Below are 24,930 nucleotides of genomic sequence, written 5' to 3' on the forward strand. Positions count from 1 at the left end.
CAGGTGTGCCTGAGGAGGGCTGCGCTCTGCACCGCCCGTCCCCCCCCACACACCCCCCGGTCCACTCTCCTGCTGAACCCCCTCCACACAGCCGCTGGTTTGGGCTGAAATTTGGCCGTTTAGGCACATCAGCGTCTCCTCGCAGCTATCCATTGGTGCGTAATAGAGAGGAGGAGGAGGAGGAGGAGGAAGAGGAGGTGGGATCCAAACGGCTAATTTTGAGACGTTAATTTAAAAAACGAACGGGACTTCGAAAGCGAGGTCCTTCTGTGTCTGGATGAATGAATGGGGGCGTTTTAAAGGGCTCGACTGATCGTCACGGAGCTTTAAAGAGGATCAGAAGATCTGCGTGTGTTTCCTCCACCAGCTCTGAGGCTCCGGACGGTGAGCAGGCAGGAAGCCCCCGCTGGAGCGGAGCTCCGGGCTGATTTGAACGGACTACAAAGTGGTTTAAAGGACTCTGTTAAAATAAGTGGGTCTCGTTTTTTGATCATGACAACGAGGAAAGCCAGCGGTGTGGCGGACACGGTGACCTCCTCCACCACCGCTCACCACCAGCACCAGCACCAGGACCAGCCCCGGCACCGGAGTCCCAGCAGCGGGGTTCCGACGTCCGAGGCGGCGGGCGGAGCGGCGGAGATGTTCGGTGAATTTCAGGACTGGTGCCTGCGGACCTACGGGGACTCCGGCAAGACCAAGACCGTGACCCGGCGTAAATACGGCAAAATCCTGCAGACCCTGCTCCAGGGGGACGAGGAGAACAGCAACGGGGTGTTCCTGCACGAGAAAAGCAGCAACCACATCAACGCCAAATTCAAATTCTGGGTCAAGTCCAAGGGCTTCCAGCTCGGGACGCTGCAGGACGGCAAGACCGGGTCTCCGGACAGGCCGGTGCTGTATGTGCCCATCAAGGCGACGGTTAGTGCATCTTCCTCTTTCACTCCGAGCCGTGCGTGTGCGTGCGTGTCCCGTTTTCATGATGCGTGCCTGCATGCCACTGTTAGGCTGCCCCTATTTGCCTAAAGAAATGAGGCGTGCGTGCGTGTGTGTGTGTGTGTGTGTGTGTGTGTGTGTGTGTGTGTGTGTGTGTGTGTGTGGCCTGAAGCTGTACAACATAACTTTCCCTGGCTCAGTGCCACAGCTACAGCAAACACCTGTTTCAGTGCAGAGGTGAGGCTGTTAGTGGTTCTGCACTAGTTCTGCTCTGTGTCGGCTGTTTGTGGGCCAGTGTGGTTTGCAGCAGTAGTCTAACAACACTGAAAACACTAATACATATACAGCAGATATCATCAAATACAATGACAATGAGCTATAATCAATCAACTGATAATATATTGAAAGAAATGATGACAACTACAAACCCACAATAGTGTATCAATAATGAGATCAAACCAGTGAATGAAACGGCTACTCACATTTAAATGGCTGCAACCAGTGACTCTATAAATAACTACAAGTGACTTGAAATGATACTTCAGTTATGACAACTGTGAACAAAATGGAAATGGCAGTTCTAAATCATCCAGGCATAGGATCCGGCAGGAGTACGTCAGAGTAACCGACTTGTGTCACCAATAAAACACCGAATCACACCGAATGTGACGATGAGGGGCGGCAATGTGATCCACTTTATCTGCCTCACTTGTGCTTTTGACCTCCTGTCAGTCTAGTGATGACATTTTGAAGTTAAAGCCGATTCAAATGCTTCCTCGTCAAAGTGCACCTCATTTCTCTTAGATGGTTTGTGGTTCACTGGAAATGTTCCCTGTGTTCTTATTTGTAATCCAGCTCTCTACATACTTTATCTTCTGCTCATTTCATTAATTCCTAATAATATTTAAGTAAAGCTACTTTTTAGCGTTTTAAATCGACAGCTGTTGACTTGGTCAAACTCCAGAGATGGTTTGATGTTGACATTTGTTTTTGTTGTTGTTCTTGGGGTGAGAAAGTGTAAGAGCACGCTGCGGGGTTCCAACATCCAGAACCTTCACGTCATCTTGGTTGGGTTGCGTTCATGTAGCTTCTTTGACAGCCACGCCCTGAGGACAAACCATAAACTGACCTGAGTAAGCTGGTTTCTACCAACAGATGTAGCTGTAACATGACGGTGCTTTCTGCAGGTATGCACACGTGTTTTCTTATTGTCAGATGTCTCTTGAAGTTGATACAGATGTGTTGACCGTCATGCAGCATCTTATTTATTTATCAATCAAGTCTATTTGCAATGAATGCCACATATTTATTTACAGAGAGGACGTCTTTGTAGACTTTTGGGCAATTTGAAGATGTCACATTCATCCAGATTTGGCTTCTTTTTTTTTTTGTATTATCATTTCCTTTTGCCTCTCTGCACACATTGCAGCATCACTGAGCTGTGCTAATGATGTCAATCTCCACGTGTTGTGCTGTTCTCACGGGCTGTTTGCAGTCAACCCCAGCATACCTGTTGCTCACTGCGTTGTCCTCTACACTCATGCAGTGTTTGTTTGTTCTGTCCTCTGGCTGAAAAGTCTGCTCAGAGGTCTGTTTCCAAGCGTCGTCGTCGTCTGTCCTTTCCAGATACGGGCTGGGAGGATGTGTGTAGCTGTTGAACGAAGATGTTGCAGAGAAGCCCTGGATTACATGTTAATGATTTCAAAACCAGAGGCCACTTGTTGACAGTAGAGTGCAAAGCAGTGGGATGAATAGAAAATGGGCTTCTTGCTGGCTTTATAAAACACTGTGCTGGTATTTAGAAAGGATCCAGTTCAGTCTGTAATCTGTGATATAACCCCGTATTGTCTGTAATGTCTAACAGACTCAGTTCAGTCACTCCGTACGCGGAAAGCTTCGTCTGAATGATTTTGTTTGTATCTGTAGGCTCAAATCGGGATCTCCAAATAGCTAAACAGACAGCCTGATGTAATGCAAGGTTGCTGTGGAGATGAAAAGGGTGTGAGGAGTTTGTTGGCATGGTAACCGCTCGCTTGGCTAATTTCACCCTGTCCCATATCATTTTATATTGAAATTAAGATCAGGAGTATCACAGTCAGTCTCCTTCCCTCTCAGTGTCTCTGTCTTGGCTGCAGCAGGTCTGTTGAGTCTGTTTAGTATCTGAGGACTGAGCTGTTTAGACTGGAGACAGAGAAAAGGAGATGCCTCCTGTTTTCTCTTGAGCTCACTGTGAGTGTGTGTAAGGAGTGTTGTAGCCAGTCCTCAATTGCCATGAAATGATGACATAGCGTAGACTGAGATTAATATTACCAGGTGAGCTCACCCAAATCACAGAGGCATATATTCTCCCTTCTTTTCCGGTGGTATCTAGCAGTGCAGATAGGTTTGGTTTGCAATGACAACACCAGACCCCTTAATCAGGTCTGGAGTTTGTTCTGAGTAGTGGGGACATTAGCTTTTTGACTGGTTGCAGCTGATATAGGGAAATGCTCCTTGAAAATATATGTAACGATAATCTTGTCTGAGCTGGTAAAGTTCTTTACTTGTTGTTAGCTTTGAAGACAAAGTGACACAAGACATTTTACATTTGTGTAACTCTTGGTTAACTCTTCAGTTATCTAAAATCTCTCTTTTCTCTTCCTGTAAAACAGTAAAATATTTTTGATGCCTCATCTTGGACTCCACTGCCTACACATGAATGAATCTGATCAAAAGTCATTTGGGATGATGTGTGTGTGTGTGTGTGTGTGTGTGTGTGTGTGTGTGTTTGGATACTTTGACACATGTGGTTCGTACCGGGACGACCAAGCTACATTATCTCTAAATCTAAATATTAAAAACACACCCTGTTCTTCATATCATATCAAATGACATTAATAATTATTTTACAACCAGCAGAAAAACAAAAGAGACTTTGAATAATGATTAGCTGGGAAAACATTAACACTTTTCCCACATGTTAAGACTATTGGAACGATTATGATACATGCATTGATATTTGGTAGTGTTGAGTTATTCCACTATTGCAGTTATGTATCACGGTATTCCCCATTCCGGTTTGCATGTTGACCTCACAGTTAGAGACTGACCCTTGGTATATGAATTGTGAATATAAGTTGGATACTTCAATAATCAATGCATGCATGTGGAGTTGAATGAATCTCCACTTTTATCAAGACCTATGAAATGATAAGACTGGTGTAATCCTGCACAAATCCCATTAAAAGGTCAAAAATGTGTTGGTCCATGTCTCAGTACCTTCCTCAGTATCCTGTCTGTGGTACATAACCCCTAGTAAACCTTTAAAACAGGTGGGTACAAGTTTTTTTAAAAGCCCCATTTCAGAAAATCCCAACTAACCCTTTAATGAACCACTGAATGAGGAAGTGACGTCCTAGCTGAACACCTGCCGTGATGAGTGCACTGACAAACTGCATTTTCATTTTGACATGTAAATTACATGTAAGTGGAAGTACAATGGACTGTGGGCGGTGTTTCTCTTATTGCATTTGAATATTGTTCACTGTACAGCAGGTTGAAAATGTTTGCATTTTCAAAATGTCTGAAAATTGCATTACAATTTCCTTTGTGACGTAAATGTTGTTGTTTATATTGCTTTTGAAACAGCTTCATGTGTGTGGTCATAGGAAGCGTGTGTGGAAGTGAAAATACAAATTGGATTATTGCATTTTTATTTTTATTTTTACGTAACACATATGCACGTGCAAAATTATAATGCTATTGTGGAATAACATTTTTATTTTCAAGCTTACATAAACTCACAAACATGTCATTTTAATCTTATGCCCTGTAGGCCTCCATAGTAGGAAATAGTTAATTTATAAGGGACTATTTTCAGTGGCGGAATAATCCACATTTGGTGCTCGAGTGAGTATTTGGGACAGCAGGACAGTGTGTGTGGGGTTGAGTCAAAATAGACTACTGTGTGTGTTTGTTCTTCATGATAAGGGTGGAACATGTCGCACACTGTGGTCCATTGATTGGGTTTTTGGACAACAAATGAGCTCAATGGCACAAAGTTTAGTGTGAGCATCACAGCTTGATATATAGGCTGTGATGCTCAGACGCTGTACTTATCAGTAGATACATTCACTGTTGCTTTGGATCTGCACGTGGTATTCATTGACAATATGAAGAAATACAGAATATGACGAGCCCTTTCCTAGAAGCCCCATATGTATCAGTGTGGCTTGTCAGTAACACATTGAGTAACTTGGTGTTGTCATGCTCTTCCCTGCAAAAACAAAAAACAAAACATCGAACAGTAAAGACCTTATATCTTTAGCAGTACAGGAAGTCAACATCAGATGATGGCAAATGACAGCAATGGCAGGAAAGAGTAACAGTGTGTGTCATAATTTTCCCAGTGCAGATTGAACCTGCAGTCTTGTCTTTGTTTCGTTTCTTACCTGTTGACCGAGGTGAGAAATTCCTGCCTGGATGTGTTGAACCACACAGGATCTTAATGCTGTGTTTATGGCTGGAATCAGCATCCTGCTTTCTTTCTGTCTGCGTCGTGCTGAGAGGGGTATGACCTGTCTGCAGCAACAGCTGATCAGAAATCGCCCCTGTTTATACACTGATAGTGTGATACACTGTGTGTGTGTGTGTGTGTGACAAAGGGATAAATGTAGTGCTCAGTTTATCTCTAAGGTATAAAAAGAATATAGAGCTGAAAGAAACAAAGACCAAACATATAGAAACTATAACCCTCCTCTGGGCTCTTAGGTTGACTTTGCAGCCAGCACTTATGAATGAATAAGAAACCAGAAAAAGGCACTTAGCAGAGTGCAGATCTCAACCAGGCAGTCCCAGAACATAAGCTAAACCTCTAACTACCATAAGCTTTACAAGATATTGTTTTAAAAATCTTAAAAAGCACTTGCAGTCAAGATGGCAGTGACGATAACAGAACGTCGTATCGTACATAACTTTATTGGATCATAACGTATCGGGCATCTGCAGATGCTCTGGTTCAAAACGGGACAAAACTATTCCATGGATGCTCTATGACAAAATGTGACCTGCAACAGACTCGGCGAGGCTTGTTTGAAGACCTGCCAAAGGCCTTTTGCTTTGTGATGGTAAACTGAAGCCGTTGCTTTGCCTGATTTAAAATGTGCTTCTATCAGTTGAGTGACTGGTCCTTCTGTTCGCCATATTAGCAAAGCCTAGCTGCTCACCCTTAGGCTTGGTTGTGTGCTCCAATTAATACAAGTGGCCAGATTTGGAGGTGGGATTTTGCCAAGGGTTCCCCTTCTTGTCACTGCTCTAGTAAATCCAACTGTTTGGGACGCCTCTACAGCAGATGTACAAGTGGGCTGTGAATGTCCCGCGTGTCATTTCCTCTTCCCAGTCAGGTGCTAAGCAGCTGGCTACATCATGTACCACAAAGGTTGAGCACGTCTGTCTGTAAGTCCTTCACAGTGCAACAGGAGAGTTGCCAGTGACGAGGAGTGCAGTGCCTTCTTAAGTTGTGTGAACGAGGCAAAAAAAACACACAAACAATACAAATCCTTGTTTCTTATTGGGTTGCAGGTTTCCGTTGAAAATCTCAAACTGGTTGACCGTGTCATTAGAGTTATAAATCGGAGCACAAGGTGAATTAAACCGCTGGTAACCATAGAAACAGTACTTCGTCAACAGTTAAACCTGCTGCGTGGAACGTTTGTCTCCCCCTTGTGGCAGTGAGAGTATTTACACAAACACGTTTGCCTACAGGCCCTCGCTGCTAATGACTTTCTGTTTCTTTTTCATCTGGAGCATCAGAAACAGTTCTTGAATGCTTCTTAGATTTTTCAACCATGCTCCTAATTACCAGCCCACTGTGGCGTTATGGTTGCTCCTCCTCTTCAGCTCTGGCAAACTAGTCATTGCTGGTTGACGTTAAAAAATGCATCCCTACGGGTGCGCCACTGACATAAGATTTACAAACTCTGGTAGATTTACCGGGCAGTGATTGGCCCAATTAACGTTTTGTGAACTTGTTTGGCAAGGGCTGGAATATTCTGCTCATTTAGCCTCTAGCTTTAAGTCACAGCCATCAGTTTAACGGACTACAAACAAACGTTTTTAAAAATCGACTATTTGAGCAAAGCTGTTCTTTTTCAATAACTCGCAGTGAAATTAAGTGTAGTGATACACTGTTTCTGCTTTTTTTCAGTCCACCTTAACACTCACTACAAGACTCTGATGATCCTGTGTGTTCGGGCTCCTCAGTTGGCCAAAGGGCTGTTGGGTTTTTTCAAACCAAGCCTGAGACCTGTGCTACATTTCATCATTCTCTCCAGTGTAGTGCAGTCCTGTCCTCCTGCACTAACAGAGAGCTTAAGTTATTAAAAATGAGGGTGTGAAATGCAAGCTTGCTCAATTGACTCCTGGTGGAAAAAAACTATCCTTCAGTTAATCCAAGAGGGCACTTTTTAATTAGCTTAATTAGTAGTGCAACCGCCCATCTTGCTGGCGGGAATTTTTGGTTTAAGACTTGGAAGAGAATCTGGCCATGAGGTACCTGCACAGCCCTTATTAATGTAAAATACTACTTAACATGTCTGCGTAATCCTCGCCTAGTTTTAGTTTCCAATGGTAATCAGAAATATTGAGCTGTTTTGTTCCCACGTCACTCCAGAAGTCATACAAAATACTAATATGAAAAACCCAATGCAGATAAAATCCTTAATGCCACCAGGCCCTCAAAATCCCATCAATACCAGTTTTATCAGGAGCTCTGCCACAGAATTTACAAAACACAATAAAATCCACTGGCCTCTGGTCTTCCTCTGTTCGGCCAGGCGCCACTTGTCTTCATTTTTGGACTATAGAACAGTGTTTTCATAGTTTAGTGATGTTGATGTTTACTCATCTGTAGCAGCGGATGAAATGTTTTGGACCAGATGTGAACATCAGTAGTGATGCTGTGGAATAAAGAGAAATCAACAAACGGCACCGTATTCAAGGTGTAGCTGCTGTCTTAAGCTTTTGAATGTCTGTGTGTGCAGCGCATTGTGTTCATATTAACCCGGTGAAGACAACATTCATTAGTCAGGGTGAATACTTGATTCTGACTGGCTGCAACGTGCCCCTTATTTTATAATGGACAAATACTAAAACTGTCAATTGGTTGTTGTAAATCTAATCATTTTTTTAACCTTTTTGGACAATACTAAAGCTTTGATTACTGGGATGCAGCTGACGACAGAGAAAAGGGAGAAACGGCACAAAAAGTTGGGAGAAATCGAGGTGAAAGATGGACAAAGAACACAAAAAAACCAAAGTGCATACACCGAGAGACTTCCTTGCACAAAAAAGAATGGACTCCATGTTTGAAAACTACATCGCTAAGGCATAATGAGACCCTGCAGGGGTTTTATATAATCCTTCAGTGCTTCATCCTCTGATCGCTGCAAGGTGGCGACTGTAACAAACTGCCCCACTTAACTTACTGATACTTTGTGCCACACAAGTGATAGTCTCACATCAGATTTGTTATTCAACTCGCTACTTCAGGTTGTCATTGAAAACACACATAGCATAATGTGTGTTCGTGAAAGTCTTAATTGGTTTGGGCTCAGTGTCATTGCTGGATAGCTAGCTAGTCTTATTGTTAAATAAATGTCAAATTATATTTAGTGTTTGTTTATATTAACTGTGTGCAACATTACTGACTTTTGAATCTTGCTAACATACCATTAGCTTTCTGGCTCAAAGCTAAGCCAAAGGGCTCTATGAGCAGGGCTTGTCCTATTTACTGAAGAAGTGAACGACGTTCAATTGCATTGATTTCGCATAGATTTTTGTTGCAAAACGCATGAAAATATAGATCATTTTCTTTTGCAAGTGGGGAAAAAAGCCCTTCAAGGTGTCCATAATCAGGAAGTAATGAACTCCTCATCATTCCTGATAATGGAAACCTCTTCAGCAATCAGCCCTCACATAACAACTTAACTTGTACCCTTAACCAAAGAAGGTCATTGTCAAAGTTAGCAGAATGAACACAGTGGAAGCGAGGGTCTTTACTCATTAATGGACTCTGTTCCATTGTATGTTAATGAGAATGAAACGGTCCAGTGTACAATCTGAGTAAACCCTATGATCGAATCAGTCTTATTTAGAATAAGGTCAGTAATCACGTTTTCTCAGTGACGTGTTTCTAAACCACATGTCCCATTTACCCATTAGCTTTGGAAGAGGATGTCGCCGCTTGTCCCCTCAGTCATCAGTCTGCGGCTTTTTCTTCATCTCTGTCATCGTCACTGATGACAATAAACTTGGTTTGATGTGGAATGTGGAGGAAGTTAGCGCAGATCTATCCCCAAATCCAATACAGCGACTTGAAATGTAAACTGAAGCATGCAGGCAACTTTGGTCCCAGCTGTTCTGACAATTATAGCGCAATATCTGAAGATTACTGTGACGATAACGCATTGATTTGTTTTTGTTGGCACATCAAGCACCTTCATAACAGCCCCCATGGGATACAATGAGCAGTTGCTCTGGTGCAAACGGAGTCTGAGGCCCCCCGCTTAGAGAAGGAAGCGCTGAGTGGTTTGTTGGGACTAATAATAGTTGCTATCTAGACAGTAGTGTCAAGTGCATGTGATGACTGCTTCCCCCTCTCTTCGCTGGCTTCACAGACAGAGGAGGGGTGGCCAGTTGGAGGCAGAGCCTTGTATGCAAAGAGTAGTATCGGTTGCTCCGTGGGTTGCTGGGAGTGTGAGTCCATCAGAACACTCTGACACCTAAAAGATACAGCTCTCAGCTCTCGTGGTGAGAAAACACCGCTTAGCCTTTGACCTCGTGCCCTCTGTACTGTGCTCTTGTTTTAAAACAAACTGGAGAGCTAACACACAGTCACCTGGCTTGGCTCCAGACCTTTTTCTAGACTATCTCTGAATGTTGAGCTTTTTGGGGCAGTATTAAGAATAGGGACGTCATTTTCATGTGTCAGAGCCAGTAAAATGGTGACAGCAAAATTGCATAGATTCCAGTGTGGTAAATACAGCTGTACAGGTTTTTGTAACTCCGCTTGCTGCTTTTAGTAACCACCACTGCAGGTTTTTTGACGACTGGCAATTATGCAATTATGCTATCAGACTTGTGAAAATGCACAATTCCTGTCTGATTATCAGACTAATATTCTCTACTCTCACACTAAAATGTAAAACTGAGCTGTGGGCGGCCTAAAGCGGTCCCATCTGAATCATCAGGGCTAAGATTCTTTCATTCCCGAGCCAAACAGCTGAAAAAGGACAAGATGGCTTTTTGTCCTAACTTTGTCCCAACTAACTCTTTGCTGAGCCCCACGCCCCCACCATGACTGTTCCTGTGCCCTTCCAGGTTTGCACTTCAGCACTACTCATACGTAGTTTGCCTTTATAATTTAACAGGCTTGCTGATCACCCATGTGCCCAAGATAGTTTTTCATTCGAGTGTTTTGCATGCTGATACATCACATCCTGTCTAAACACCTCTGATGGTCTCTGTGTTAATCACCTTGACTTATTTCTTTTATGAGAATGTGGCATTATTGTATTTAGCTGCACACTTGTCTACAGTTGATGAATAGATAGAAACTCACTGTGGATAGCTAATATTTTACACTGCTGTTTATTTTGTTGTGACTCAGCCTCTTGTTACGGTTACTTACTTGTAATTTTAAGAACCCACGAACTGGTGTGTATTGTATTCCCCTGCTGTCCCTGTGGTGAGTTTTGCTATACCCACACGGCTAAAATGTAAACGGTGATATCCTCTGATGAGGGCTGCTGCTCATTCAGAGAGAATCAGATGCACAGAGCTGCGTTCACTTGGAAATCACTCCAACACACCGGGCTTGTCTGGGCTCTTATCTGCACCGTAGTGGGATGGAGACATGGTATGTTTAGGTAAAACAGATGGATGAATGAAACCTCTGTGTTTGTGGACGTGTATGTGTGTGTGTGTGTCTCTGTCCCTTATTAGCAGCAACAGAGACAATTTGTCCCAATGTGGAATCATGAGAGGGGGAGGAGAGAGGGAGGGAAGGGGGGAGGGAGGGACCAACGGCCCGCCTGCTTCGTCACACTCACACAAACGCACACACACACACACGTTCTCTGTAAGAGTGCCGTCCTGTGCATCTGGGAGTCTGATAATCTGTGTGCGTCTGCTGATGGAGGGACAGCTTAATTGTGGCGGCCCCATCTATCAGGCCCCAGTGATCTCTGCAATCTCAAAGAGCCCCTTATTCTGTCATTATAAAACCCCTAAATTGACAGGAATTGGTAGGACCCTGGTGTGTGTGTGTGTGTGTGTGTGTGTGTGTGTGTGTGCCCTACCCTCCCTTTGACCCTAGCCTATCATAGGCCTGTGTGTGTGTGTGAGTAAGCAACTGTTCATCTGTGCCAGAGGTTATGTAAGGGCCAAATCTTGGGTGAAGCAGTGGGCACGCTGTTGCAAAACAATAGAGAGACAAAAAAATCAACTGTGTGATGTCTTCAAGAAACTCCGAGCTGCCTCGCGAACATCGGAGGCTTTAACAATCTAGGGCTTTGAACAGCAGTGCCTGCTGGGAAATGCGAACCGTTTGTCAACCCTCCTGTAACCTGTGTTTGTGTCTTTCAACGCGAGCACTGAAGAAAATAGAAAAGTGTCTCCTCCGTGTATCCAACACCTCTTTAACATGTCTATTGGTAATCAGAATAACAGTTCAGTAGAGATAATGAGCACTCTTTGGATGCAGGGTAAACAAGAAGTTGTATCATGACATCTTATTTGTGATGATTAAATCTCAGGGCAATATGCTGTTTATTTATTAGCTGTCAGAATAGAAGACCCTGCACCTGAACAGGAAACCAACAGTGAAAATAATATGAAAAGAAATGTGTTTAACCCTTCGGAGTCTAGGACCGCCACACGGCGTCAAAGTCACATGTCGCATGTTTGAAAACGTAAAGCAGGTGCTCAATTCAAAGACTGTTGGAAAGCGGACACTTCAAACTTTTTACAAGTGTTTGAATTTTGTCGATCGGCCTATTAAGACTTAAGTTATGAAGAGCCGAAGTTGCGCACTACAGCTCTTCTACGAGTTAGAAGATGCTGAATCTGGGGAAGAACGTTCTGATTCTGAGGAAGACTCCTTTCAAAGGATGAAGTGGATGCTGCGCTTGAAGACGAACGAGAGGAGGTGTCCGCACAGACCCCCGCTCCTCCAAAGATCCAACTAGTTCCTACTCGGATTTTGTGTTTCTTTTGCACTTTTACATACAGTGTGTCCATATATTCTGTCAAAATAAATAAATACTTATAGAATCACATAGGTGAGGTTGTGCTGAAAAGAAAGACACAAAGAAAGGCAAGCTAAGCAGTTTTAATGGGAAACACAAAGGTAAAATGAAAAGTAGTAAATAACGCCGTTTAAACAGAAGTTGAAATGATTGAATTTGTTTGACAGAAAAATAAATGTCAACTTTCGGGATGATTGATTACTACTTAAGATAAACTTCCCAATCTGTCACTTTTGGCTTTAGGAGATTTGACTGATTAATTGATTAATTAAAAATCCACCTGTGATCTAACCTTAAAAATATAAACTAAACAATGGCCTCTCTAATGTATATCTAACAAGGGGGCAGCTAACTCCCCTTCTCTACTTCCATGATTTGGCTCCATCATCCTGCTTTATGACTTAAGTGATGAAGTGTCACAGTACCAGACGTGTGGAGCTGTGTAGTTATTATAATAGTTCCCTTCCAGGCAGTGAGTACTCACATAGTGTGCTGACGGTCCCTTGGAGGCCGACTGGACTGGATTCTCTGATAATTAACATTTTTTGGACTTTATACAGACTGTATTTCTTAAAACACAGCATTTCCACTGTAAAATCTGTGTTTTGTGATGTGTTCTCCTTTTGTTTTTACTTACATTCATTTCCCTTTGTGGCTAGCTAACAGTAGACAGTAGAAACCTGTTAGCCAGGTGACGTTCAGAGGTCCTAGATGTAAATTCCCTCTTTGTGTCAGCAGCAGTAAATGACTGCTGTTGATTTGTCTGCACTTCTGAGTGTGTGTGTGGGGAGGTGCATGAATATATTTGAGGCTACACACACACACACACACACACACACACCTTGTCGTTGTCTTTGTTTGGCGGATCAGTGCAAGAGTCAGATGTATTGGAGCACAATGGAGGCCGACCCCCACTGTTTGAGAGTGTGTGCCGCTGCTCAAAGACGAGGGGGGCAAGTGTGTGTGTGTGTGTGTGTGTGGACAGTTAAACCTCTTGCTGAGCAGCTGAATGTTGTTGACTGGTGGTGTAATTAAGTTACTGAGAGTCCAGAGAGAGAGTGTGTGTGTGTGTGGATGGCTAGAGTATGTATGGGGGGCTGTTAGGCAGGGTTAAGATGAAGCTGGAAACTCCATTAAAGGATGGTGTGGAATGAGTTATTCACCAACCTAGAGGATCGGCAGTTTGATTCTGGGCTCCTCCAGACCGAAGTGCCCTTGGGCAAGACACTGAACCCCAAATTGCTCCTGAATCTGTTCTTTGATATGTTAGTGTGTGTGAATGACTAGTGAATGGTGTGTGAATGGGGGAACGTAGTGTCCAAAAGAATAATAATGATAATAAACACTCAAATACATCAACCTCTTCATCTTCATGAAATCTGCTCACCTGGCACAAACACCCAAAGACTCTCCATCTCTCTATTTAGTACAAGCTCAAAATATTTCTTGTTGTTTATATTTTTTTTCTTATCAGCTTCTTGTTGCGCCTCCAAGCCTGGCTCCCTGTCTCTTGGTAGGCCTGAATGTGTTTATTGGAGCCAGAGTTTGTTGTGAGCAAGAAAAAAAAAAGAAAAAATTGTGTATCTACATTACAGTGGGTGTGAACCATCATCAGAATGTGTTATTAAGAACCCAACCAAACTCAGATGATTGAACAAATTGCCAAGTATATAAAATTAGATTTCAAAATCCTGAAACCATGAACAGTATATTCTGCTCTGTAACGCTGGAGGCACGTCCACTAAAGCTGTATTGAAACCAAACCCGCCATGTTTACACCGTCTCTCTCCTTGTTTGTCTGTTTGAATGTGTTCACTCACTGATTTTCACTTTTAGCTGCTCAGCCGATCACTTTAGACCTGATCTGTTTATTTCGAGACGATCTTGGTGTTGAGGGAAGCCTCGTTAGCTTAACCTAGCCTGGCCTGACTGGTTCACCCTTTCACTGCAGTCAACCCAGCCTCGATAACCAGTGTGGCAATGGCTTCTGACTGTTGTAGACATAGACTGAGACGTGTCTCCGAGTTAGATCAGCTTCAGTCGGGCACTGCCAAGATGGCGACCTCCTCTTCAGAAACCTATGGGTGACGTCACGGAGACTACGCCCATGTTTTAACAGTCTATGAGAAAAACTGTGAACATAACTTCACAGTCCAGCTCAACATTGTTCACAGTCTTTGTACAGGTCTTTAGCAGTCACTTTCTAACGCGTGCTATGTTTAGAAACAAGCCTCTGAATTAGTTTTACACTGACTTTAAGTATGAAATAACTGTCCAGGACACAAACACACATTCTCACCTCCCCCGTTCTCGTTCACACATAGTTAAAAGTTTAATGACATGATATACACATCTGCTGCTTTATAGTGAAGTAATAAGCCAGCGACACACGCATACCGTTCTTTCCATTTTTCTCAAACTTCACCTAACAAAGTTTGAAAAGTTCTCAATTTAATTGGTTGGATGGGGAAAAAAAAATGTGATCACTTCTACAGATAGAGCTCAAACTCTTAATTGGTGAGGCTGAATTTAGACGGTTGCTATGCCTTCAAAGATTTAGTAGTACGGCTTAGTGTTTAAAATAATGAACTCAGTCACTGGTTGTGTACCCTGAACTAATTAAAAGTAATAAACTTTGACATTTCTATATAAATACATATTTTCACTTTGCTCCGTGAAAGCTTTTGTGTTGCAGTTTTCTACTGGGAGTTAGAAATAATGCATTTGTGATGAAATGGCATGCAAATGTGAAAGTTGAATGGTAAATTGTCAACCGACACAATAGATTAAAAAGATTTCATTACAACAAGTGATGCGATAATAATAATAATAATAATAATACTTTTTATTTATAGGCGCCTTTCAAGGCACTCAAGGACACCTTACAGTAAAAACAATAAAATATATTAAAATGGCAGAAAAAAAAAAAAAATGATAAAAACATACATAGATGAAATAATTTTGTGTAAAAACAGATCTGTCAAATGGTGTTGAATTTTAATTTGGGCACACTATTGTGTGGAAGAATCTGTTTAATGGTAATCAAATTGACCTTAGTATAAGTAGTTGCTGGCTGCTTGTGTAACCGCACGTTCAGATTTTGTTTTTCAACTTGACATTTTTTTGTTATACATCTTTTAATGAATCCCGTACACCTGAAAGGGCTTTCACAAACTACTTATCCCGTAGAAGGTCATGAAATCCTCTGGTGTTTTTTGTAAAACATAAAAATACCCCTAAGTGCAGAAATGAGGGTTTTCAACACATAGAGACAAAATAGCTGCTAATTGGCAAAGGGTTGCAACAGTGGGAAGGACTTTCTAAAGAAATACTTAGTTGGTGAAGGAGGTGGTAAATCTTATTTAGGTCAAAGATGGGAAAATACAATGTTAAGCCTTGCCACCGTAGAGGTGTGCTGCTGAAAAGAAGATACTAAAGGGCCTTTAGTCAGTTACCTTGAGTTTGAAACAGCGCTGGTATCTTTTGTAACACATACACACCCCGTATATTTTCAGACAGCCCTCGGCTCACTTCCCCCTCAGTGTTCTCCTGTTGCCATGGTGAATGTCTCCTTTGGCTGCAGCAGTGGTGAAAAGAAATTAACACGAGTCTTAATTAGACTGCAAGGCTTCAATTTCCACCTTCATCCCTCCTGCCTCCTCCTCCTGTTCTCCTGACCTTCTCCTCCCTCTAATCACTCCCCTCTCCCACCTGAAAGACGGGCTGGCATATTAACACCAGCCACTAGGCATAATTAATGAGACCAGTCAGTCACAGTCAGCCAATTGAGATTATTAACAGTTCCAAACTTCCAAATTAATGCACTCTGTTCCTGCTTTGGGAAACATGGTGTAAAAATCTACCAGAAAACAGTCTAAGTATAATCATTTGGTCTTTTTGTCCTGCTGTCTTTCTAAGGTAAAAGGTAACTTAGGTTTGAAATGAATAGCAGGTACAAACGGTTTTTACTTCTGACGAGCTCAGAGTGTTATTTTAATTGTCTGACAACATTGTTATCCCGACACAGACCTATTACTTTAACCAGAAACAGCCGTTACATTGGTCCCGTCAAAGCCACCAGACTCTATTGACAAAAACGGTCATTGCTGGTTTACCGCTGCCTTGATCGGTTTGTTTGTTTGCGCCAATCTACTGAACCATTTTTAAAACTTTTTAAACCTTATAGGCACCTTCAACACAAAATATGTGAAAATAGAAAATGATGGACATTAAAACTGAAATGGTTACGTTTTAAAACCTAAGAGTCTGATCTCAGATTGAAGGTTAATCTATCCAATAAAGCTAAATACCAAATGACATTTCAGCTATTTTTTTCTCTTCAGCTGACGTGTGTCACTGCTTACATACGACGGACACTTCAATTATTTATAATGGAAATTTCACCTGCTTTAATCACTATACTTGAAGTGCTTTCATCTCTTACTCTTAAATTGTTATTTCCGCTGCATTTAGCCTCTACACATCAAATGACATTTAAATTAAGTTTAACTCCTCAGCTAATGGTTCAGATACTTCCACTACTGTCTCTAGGCCCTTTCTATGTCCAAATCAGTTGGCTCTGGCAGTGAGCGCTGCCCTGCCAGCTAGCCAGCACAGACTGTGCCAATGAGTCAGTAGAGCAGGTCATTGTCTGGGCAATTCACAGCCAGCGAGTGTGTTAATGATGTTTCATGATCATTTGAATGGTGCGAAACCAGAAGAAGACACACATCTGTACTCTTTTATCCACTCTCGTGTAAATATGGTAGATACGTCTAAATACATGTCGTATTGCATCACTATGGATGAGTGGTAGCCTTGTCCCTTTGTAAACAGAACGGAACGGTACTTTACTGGTGTTTTCTGGCCTCCTGCACACACCAAACGGTATATTTGCAGTAGATGAGAATGCGTCTGACATAGTCAATCACAGGGTAAAAAATAAGTGAGGAAGGGAAATTTAATTCTATTCATGACAGTTTTCACGAGATGGGATGTTCTCTGAAAGTTAGTCTTTCAGACTTTTTCAGAAAGTCAGAAGTTTGATGAGGTAAATGAGCTATAACAGGTTTGTGTGATCTTTAAGAAATCTGTCGTTCCCCTTTAAAGAGAGAGGCTTACCACTGTTTGGGGTTTGTCTTTACGCCACTGAAACAAAATACATGTTCTACCCAGCGACAGCAGTTTCAGTATAGGAGCATACTGTGAGGGGTTAGGATCAAAACCATCTGGCAGCAGCAAAAACAATGCGACTGGCGACTCTAAATTGCCTGCAGGTGTGACTGGTTGTCCGTCTGTATGTGTCAGCCTTGTGATTGACAGGCAGCTTGTTCAGGGTGCACTCCGCCTTTCACCAAGTGTTGGATGTGATCGGCTCCACCCGACTTCAGAGCTAATTGATGACTGGATGGATGGCACCCTTCAACACCTAAAACACTTTTAGTGCTTCAGTGTCAGTTGCAACTTCAATACATTTAAGACATTTGAATTCATCTACAGTGTTTGCACATGATGTTTTCAGTGTAAGCTGGTACTCCGTCTCAGTCTGGCCTAGTTGTCCTGCAGTCGATGAATGTATCCAGTTAGTAAAACATGAAATGTATCTGTGACCCCCTGGGTGAGATCGTCATTTGGAGAGAGTGAATGAGCACTGTGGAGCTTGTGTGTCCTGTCCAGGGAATGAAATTCAGTCTCATCCATAAAATCCAAAACCTTGCAGTTACTGATGAATTTTTTTTGGCTAATCAGGTCTCCAGTGCTGATTTATCAGGGTGTGTGAGGGATCAGCCTCACTATGAGGCATCTGAAACTACACTGAGGGATAAAAGAAGGGAAGATTTTTATCAAAACAGTCCTCTTCCTCCCGTTATCTCTGGTGACTGTGCCCCAGCAGTCAAACCAAAAAAAAAAAACCAGTAAAAAACCACAGAAAAGCATAACAGAGCTATGGTTATAATGTCTGCGACAAAGGCTTTGTTGGCTGTACTTGTTGATAATCTCTTATTTGTTCTAAGAGCATGTCTGAAGTGTAAATGGCGCTCAGTGTGACCACTCACATTTTAACTGGTTTTCCCATCATTCTCCTAGTGTCACGAATTTTGTCACACATAGCGACGAGAGGATCAGAGAAATCCAAACGTAGGAGCAGCATGTGGCCACGTCCTATTAACTGGTAACAACAGATACAATCTACCCTGTGAACAGGAAAGCCATTAATATATCTGTGGACAGGCCAAGGTTTCGTAGAAGCTCTGCGAAAAGAGGCTTGATAAAATACATCTGGTACGAGATTATGTCCATCCAACGTGCTGGTTCACTTTGTGACTGATTGTAGGTCATTTAGATCTCAGCAAGATGTCACAAACCCAGAAGCTCAACCAGCATTATTTCTCATTGTTGAGTCCATGTATTCAATATGACAGAGTGCAGTAACAGGAGATTCTGGTGGTTTTTTTTTTTTTACTTGATTTTACTTAAAGCTGCTTAAGTAAAAGAGAGCACCACCAACCACCAGTGAGCACCACCTGTTAATGTGTGAAAGATGAGTGTTAGACTTGTCTGGTAGGTGTGAGGCTGACTGATTTCCGTACTTGTGCCATTCGAGGTTACAACTGCTTTCACTGCAGTGTTTGCTGACAATATGCTCTGATAAAATTAGCCAACTGTTGGTAGTTCAGTGGCAAGTTGTGTCAAACTCTTGAAAACCGCATATAAAGGGCAACAACACATAATATGAACTTGAATATTAAAATACACATACACAGCATGCACCCGGTTAACTTCCATTACCAGAAGTCATCAGCCTGCTGCTCCCCCTGTCTAATTGGAGAGAAAATGTGCACTGTGTGCACACCTGTGTTGCAACAAATGTTGAATACCAGCACGAGTAGACTGCCTAAATATGCAAAACTGAACTGTATCAGCTGCTGGGATATCACCAGGCACAGCTGCATTGCATTCTGGCTGTGATGTGGTTTTGTTCCATTGTTCCAATCCTGCGCATTTTGACATGATGATTTGATATACAATTAGTGTCTGCACAGGATGTTTTATTATAAAAATTGAACACATGTTCTTTGTTGCTCCTGTGTCTGACTTCCTGCCTGGCTCTCCTGCTCTGTGCAGGATGACATGGCGTGACACTATTTTTAGCTGCGCAGATTGGTGAGTCGCCTCTGGGCCGCTTCTGAAATGCACTGCAGCATTTCTGGTGGAGTCACAAGCATTAGCTACAGTGGCCATGATCAACTTCAGCAGCCAGGTGGGTGGAATCCACAGAAGTGGCATGGCTGTGGTCCATGGAAACTTAGTGAAGCAGATGAATCGCATTATGTTTACTTCCCTTCGAAATCAGAAGATGTCCAGCAGCCATCAGCTCAGAACCAGCAGAAACCAGTGGGACCAGGTGCACCATCTACTGTCCAGAAGACAGTAGATGTGGTCTTCATGGGAGAATGGCGGCCAAAAAGCCAAACCTGCGACGTGGAAACATGGCCAAGCGACTAAACTACACATGAAAACATTGTAAAAATTTGAAATATTTGGTTGTAGCAGAAAGCAGTTTGTTCTCTGAAGGGCTGGAGAGCAGAACAATAATGAGCGTCTGCAGACAACAGTGAAGCTGGTGGAGGTTCTTTGCAAGTTTGGGGCTGGATTTCTGCAAAGGGTTGGGAATTTGGTTACAACGGTTCTCCATGCTGAGAAATACAGGCAGATACTTACCCATCATGCAGTAACATCAAGCAGGCGTCTGATTGGCTCTCCAAGATGTTTGGAACAGCCAACGTGCCGAGTTACTTCAAAAACTATGAGCAAGTGTAGAAGAATTGATGCCAAATATTGATTTGATTTAGATTTTTGCTCACTTTGCATTTTGTAATTGTAAGATTTTATGTTTTTGAAAACATTCTTACTTTCCAGCATTGCCTCTTCCAAAAACTTTTGCACTGTTCTGTCAGTTCTTTGCCAGTGTCTTATAATCCTGTTTGGGATGGGCTCGAAGAGGCATGACACAAACAACTAACTAACTAACTAACTAACTAACTAACGAACTAACTAACTAACTAACTAACTACCTCATTTGAGTTAGTTGAATCTTGAGGATCAAGGAATTTAAAAACACAGATAATCTCACCTTGTTTCAAAGACAGCTAGTACAGATCGTGTGTCACACACCCTCAAAAACATTGATAGAAAATTCCAAACATTTCACGTTTTGAAATTCTCAAGGATGACCCTTACTCGCCATCTTTTTTTCTCACGGCCATCTCTCCTTTATGTCTGGGGTGGGGTTGACGGGTGAAATTGAAAATAGTAAATAGTTTTCAGTACCTGTTCAGTCAGTTTTATGGAACAAAGAATACCTTTTCTTGCTGGTTTTCACACTGGTGTAGACCAGGCTGGTCTCTGGAGGGAGGAGGAGGAGGAGGAAGAGGAGGAGGAGGCAGCAGAGGGAGATGTCCTTGTGGGACAACAGGTTTCTCATTATCACATCTTCCCCCTCCTCCTTTCCCTCTGTGTTCTTCTACCTCCCCCTCCAAAATGCATCCCACCTCCCTCCAGCATCCCTCCTTTTCCATTCTCACTGCCTCCCCACAGACAGCCCCTACCCTCTCCTACTTCTCTCCTTGTCTCTTCCCATCCCTCTTCCTTGTTCAGCTGCTCCCCCTCCCCTCTCACGCCCCTCCCCGAACCCTTCCTCCTTTCCCACAATGCCCCTTTCTTTGCCCTGCTGCCAACACTGCTGGATAATTAGCTCATTGCTCCTCAGATATGTTTTTGTGTGTGTGTGTGTGTGTGTGTGTGTGTGTGTGTGTGTGCTTATGTCTGCAGCCATCATAATCAACACCATCATCAACATCATGGTTGTATTGCAATTATCATTATCACTATCATTATTATCACAATAATAATCATCATTAGTGGTATGTTCATCATCATTATTATATATTTCTGATTGTCATGCATGTCATAAGAAAGAACCAAACATGTAGTTTTTAATTTACTTTTCTAAACTTTTATGTTTCAAAACTAATTTTCATCTTGTTCTCAATAAGAAGTAGGTTCTTTTAAACAATTTAGAGATTCTCTGGTGATAAAAGGTTGACACATAACATGCAATATTTCCCAGTACAGTAGGTTAAACTTATAGACAATAAACTTGGCTTACAGGAAACTTTTCAGGCGAACATACTCAAGCAGACGCACTGTACATGGATCAATTAAAGCTCATTAGCATGGATGGCATCATTAAGTCCATAAACAGCACGTAATGGAACACTATCATGCTCTACAGCAGGAGCAAGTAATCGCTCCATTCAAAGAAGGCATCTGCTGTTGTAAATATATATGGAAACAAAGAGCAGTGTAATGCAGAGCAGCAACTCATATCTGGTCAGTGCTTCAACACTGATGCTTCAGCCACTGATGCTTAATGCTACTGAAGTCAACTAAAACAACAGCTACAACCCACCAATCTGCAATCTGGCTGGCAGCGCCCTCAGCAGCCCGGCAGGAGAGACACTGTGTTGTGTTAGGACTTTATTTCAGAACTGTGACCGAGACGCACATTTTTTATTCCGTTCGCTGTGCAGACGTCTGATGTTTTCACATCACAGATACAAAGAAATCAAAAGTGAGTCTTGTAGGTAAAACATGAGACTTGACATGTATGCGGTCATAAAAGTTTAGTGTTTAGTGTGCTGGTTCGTGGATGTGAATACTCTATTTCTCGTAATCGTAGATAGGGTTTATTAAAGAAATCAGTAATAATGATTTATCAAAGCAACAAAAAAAATTATAGACACACAGAGGCATGGCAGCACAGCAGTACAAAGAAGTTAAAGATTGTTTTTATACAACTCTTGTTTTTTGAAGGACTATAAATGTCCAGACTTTGGTAATATAGTTGAAATCATGATGTGGATAGTAAGACACGCATGTTATAACAAACGTGGAAAATTCCAAAAACAATAAATCTTTATTCCATATCTTTAATCTATAAACTACTATGAGAAACAACCATCACAGCAACTCATTTCCTCTCAAAACATAACATTAGTTATATAATTTCTCATCTGAAAAAAACCAAACAAATGATTATAGTGTGTAAAAACAAAAATATATACTTTAAGATGACTGACAGAGGGCCTCTACCCTCCTGACTGTGTGCGGTACTTTGAATTAGGACCCATGGCAAACATGGACTCAAAGAATAGTTGCATCCAATTAAACTGCATAGGCAGGATTGGGTGGTTTTGGCTGGAGTCCCCCAGGACCCCAATACATTGGCAATTTTTTAAAAGCAGGAATTAAAACCGAAATGGAAGACAACAATATGAAGTCATTAGGAACAGATTCATTGACAAAGTCATAAAAAATTGGAATGATATAATGAATCTTGTGGATATGAAAGTATACTTGTGGGGTCTGCGGATACCCCAGCCGGTAGGATGAGGGTTAAAAATACCAGAGTTAAGCTTTAATGGATTTGATTACTATCTATTTTTGCCCCCATATTTCATCTTCTTACCATTACTTGTAAATACACACTCAGTGTAGTCTTTTGTGTTGATGAAGCTCCCCTGTGAGTGTCTCCTTAGCTCTAAATATCCTTACCTTCCCTTAAATGCTTTTTGACATGAAGAAAAATTTGGCGAAAAAAAAAAAGTTCTGAAGCGTGAGGCCAAAATTGTCATTTTCATTTTCATGTACTTTCGTAAAGAATCAATCCTTGTCTAAACAATGAAGCGTCCCAAATTAAAACAGGCTAACTGAACTAAAACAGCTCTAATTTGTTTTCAGCTCTATTTTTAATGTAGTCATTCTCACGCCTGCTGTCTGTCTCCACACTGGGATAACAGTGTGGTTAACGGTCTTGGTAAGAGAAACAAGGGGAAATGAGAGAGTATGAAGGCCAGCAGGGACAATGTTTGAGCGTAAGTAGAAAAACTTACAGCAGATGACTCTGTTTCCTGCCTATATTCTTTCTGTCATGCTCGAGGTTAATTACCTAACAGACGATGGCAGTGTTATTTGTTTGTTACAAAGCAGCTTGGCAGGTACACTTAATCAAAGTCTTAACTCTCTTTACTTTGCAGAGGATGACATTTACTGTTTCTTGAGTCTTGCTTTAACAAGAAAAACAACAGTTATTAGTCATGTGCTCAGGTGCTAAAGACAATGTAATGTGTGCTTACACAGTCCAGTCACTTTTTCCCTCTGCTGCTTTCCCTCTGCCATTCTTCCTTGTCAGTGTCAATCTGCAGGCAGCTTCACTTGTTGGCAGTGAACCTCGGGGAGGTTGTTTGTGCTCTAATTTCTGTTTGCATAAAGTCAAACTGGGGAAAAATCCTGACAATATGGACTTAAATCGTCATTTTGAATTGTCATGCGTTATTGCCCCAAATGTTCCTGATGTGACACACAGAAGAAATGTCAATACCCCCCATGCTGCTGCAGCCTGTTGTCTGATGGTGCTGCTGAGGTGGGAAGCTTTTTCTGCTGCCTGAAGTGACGAATGTTTCTGGGTGACTTTTGTGTGTTTAAGTTAGTCAGCATATGTGTATCCCAGTTTGTGCAGTTGCAATGTTTGTGTCACATTGTGTGTGTGTGTGTGTGTGTGTGTGTGTGTGTATGTATTTGCTGTGCACAGATGTTGCATGTGTGTGTTTCAACAGTAAATGTGTCCATCTGTCCGTGCTGTATGTGTGCCACTGTGTGTTTGCATGTGTGTAGTGGTCATGATGCAGGTTGGCTGCTGCTGCTGGCTCACGGCTCAGCACACATTATCCTGGTGGAGCTGTGTGTGTGTGTGTGTGTGTGTGTGTGTGTGTGTGTGTGTCCCAGTCTATTGGCTGATGAGTGGTGGAGGAGGAGGAAGAGCAGGGATGATGGTGGAGAGGGGATGTGGAAGGGGCAGTTAGCTGTCACTGAATGGACCCCATGTGTATCCTAGCAACAGGCTGGTTTGGAAATGGGATGGAGAGAAGAACAGAGGGAGAGAGCCCACAAATAACCGAGGAAATGAGACAAAGTGAGAGAGAGGCTACTAATAATGTGTGGATGGAGGCAGTGGAGGTGCAGCAGGTTGGAGCAGTGAGATGGAGGGTCAGATAGAAAGGTGAGTTTAAAGTTGGTGAAATAGAATTGACCAAGGTGTACACCAGCTTCCACTGCTAATAAGAATCTACACAAACCTCTGAAATACTAAGTAAGATAACACACGTTTTCATTCAGCAGGTTCCAGCAAGAATTTATGTTTGCAGTATAGATTCTCAATGAAAGTTAGTGAGAACACTGATGTGTTCTATCAAACACATCAGTGGTAGAAAAAAAAAAAAGACACATTTAGTTTGTGGCTGAAAAATGTCAAATTTAAACTTAGTAGTGTGGGAAAACTTAGTAACAAGATTAGTTACGACATTTTGTTAACAGAACACAGAGATACACTGAGGCTGTGCTCTTGCTCATAGGGGAGCAGCCATTCGGCAATGTAGCTGGGAGCTAAATCATGTAGTGCTTTGAAGATAAAGAAGAATCTTAAAATCAACTCTAAAAGGGGCTGATAACCGACGAAGAGAGGCTAAAACAGAGCTAATATGATCTTGTCTTCTAGTATTTGTGGAAAGCTGAGCAGCTGCGTTTTGTACCAGCTTGTACCATGGAGGACCTTCTTGCAGTCAGTCAGACCGAGAAAGGGGAGACCTGATCT

General features: G+C 42.2%; 1 protein-coding gene across 1 annotated transcript in view; it reads left to right on the forward strand.

Moving 5' to 3' along the window:
* Window positions 1–385: 385 nt before the first annotated feature.
* LOC139209894 (nucleolar protein 4-like) overlaps window positions 386–24,930 on the forward strand; it is a 137,923-nt gene continuing 113,378 nt past the window's right edge. Inside the window, exon 1 of the mRNA XM_070839783.1 lies at window positions 386–918. Coding sequence (XP_070695884.1) covers window positions 493–918 — 426 coding nt within the window. The 5' untranslated portion in view covers window positions 386–492. The remainder of the gene's footprint in view (window positions 919–24,930) is intronic.

Source organism: Pempheris klunzingeri, chromosome 11, assembly GCF_042242105.1.
Source record: "Pempheris klunzingeri isolate RE-2024b chromosome 11, fPemKlu1.hap1, whole genome shotgun sequence".
NCBI lineage: Eukaryota > Metazoa > Chordata > Actinopteri > Acropomatiformes > Pempheridae > Pempheris > Pempheris klunzingeri.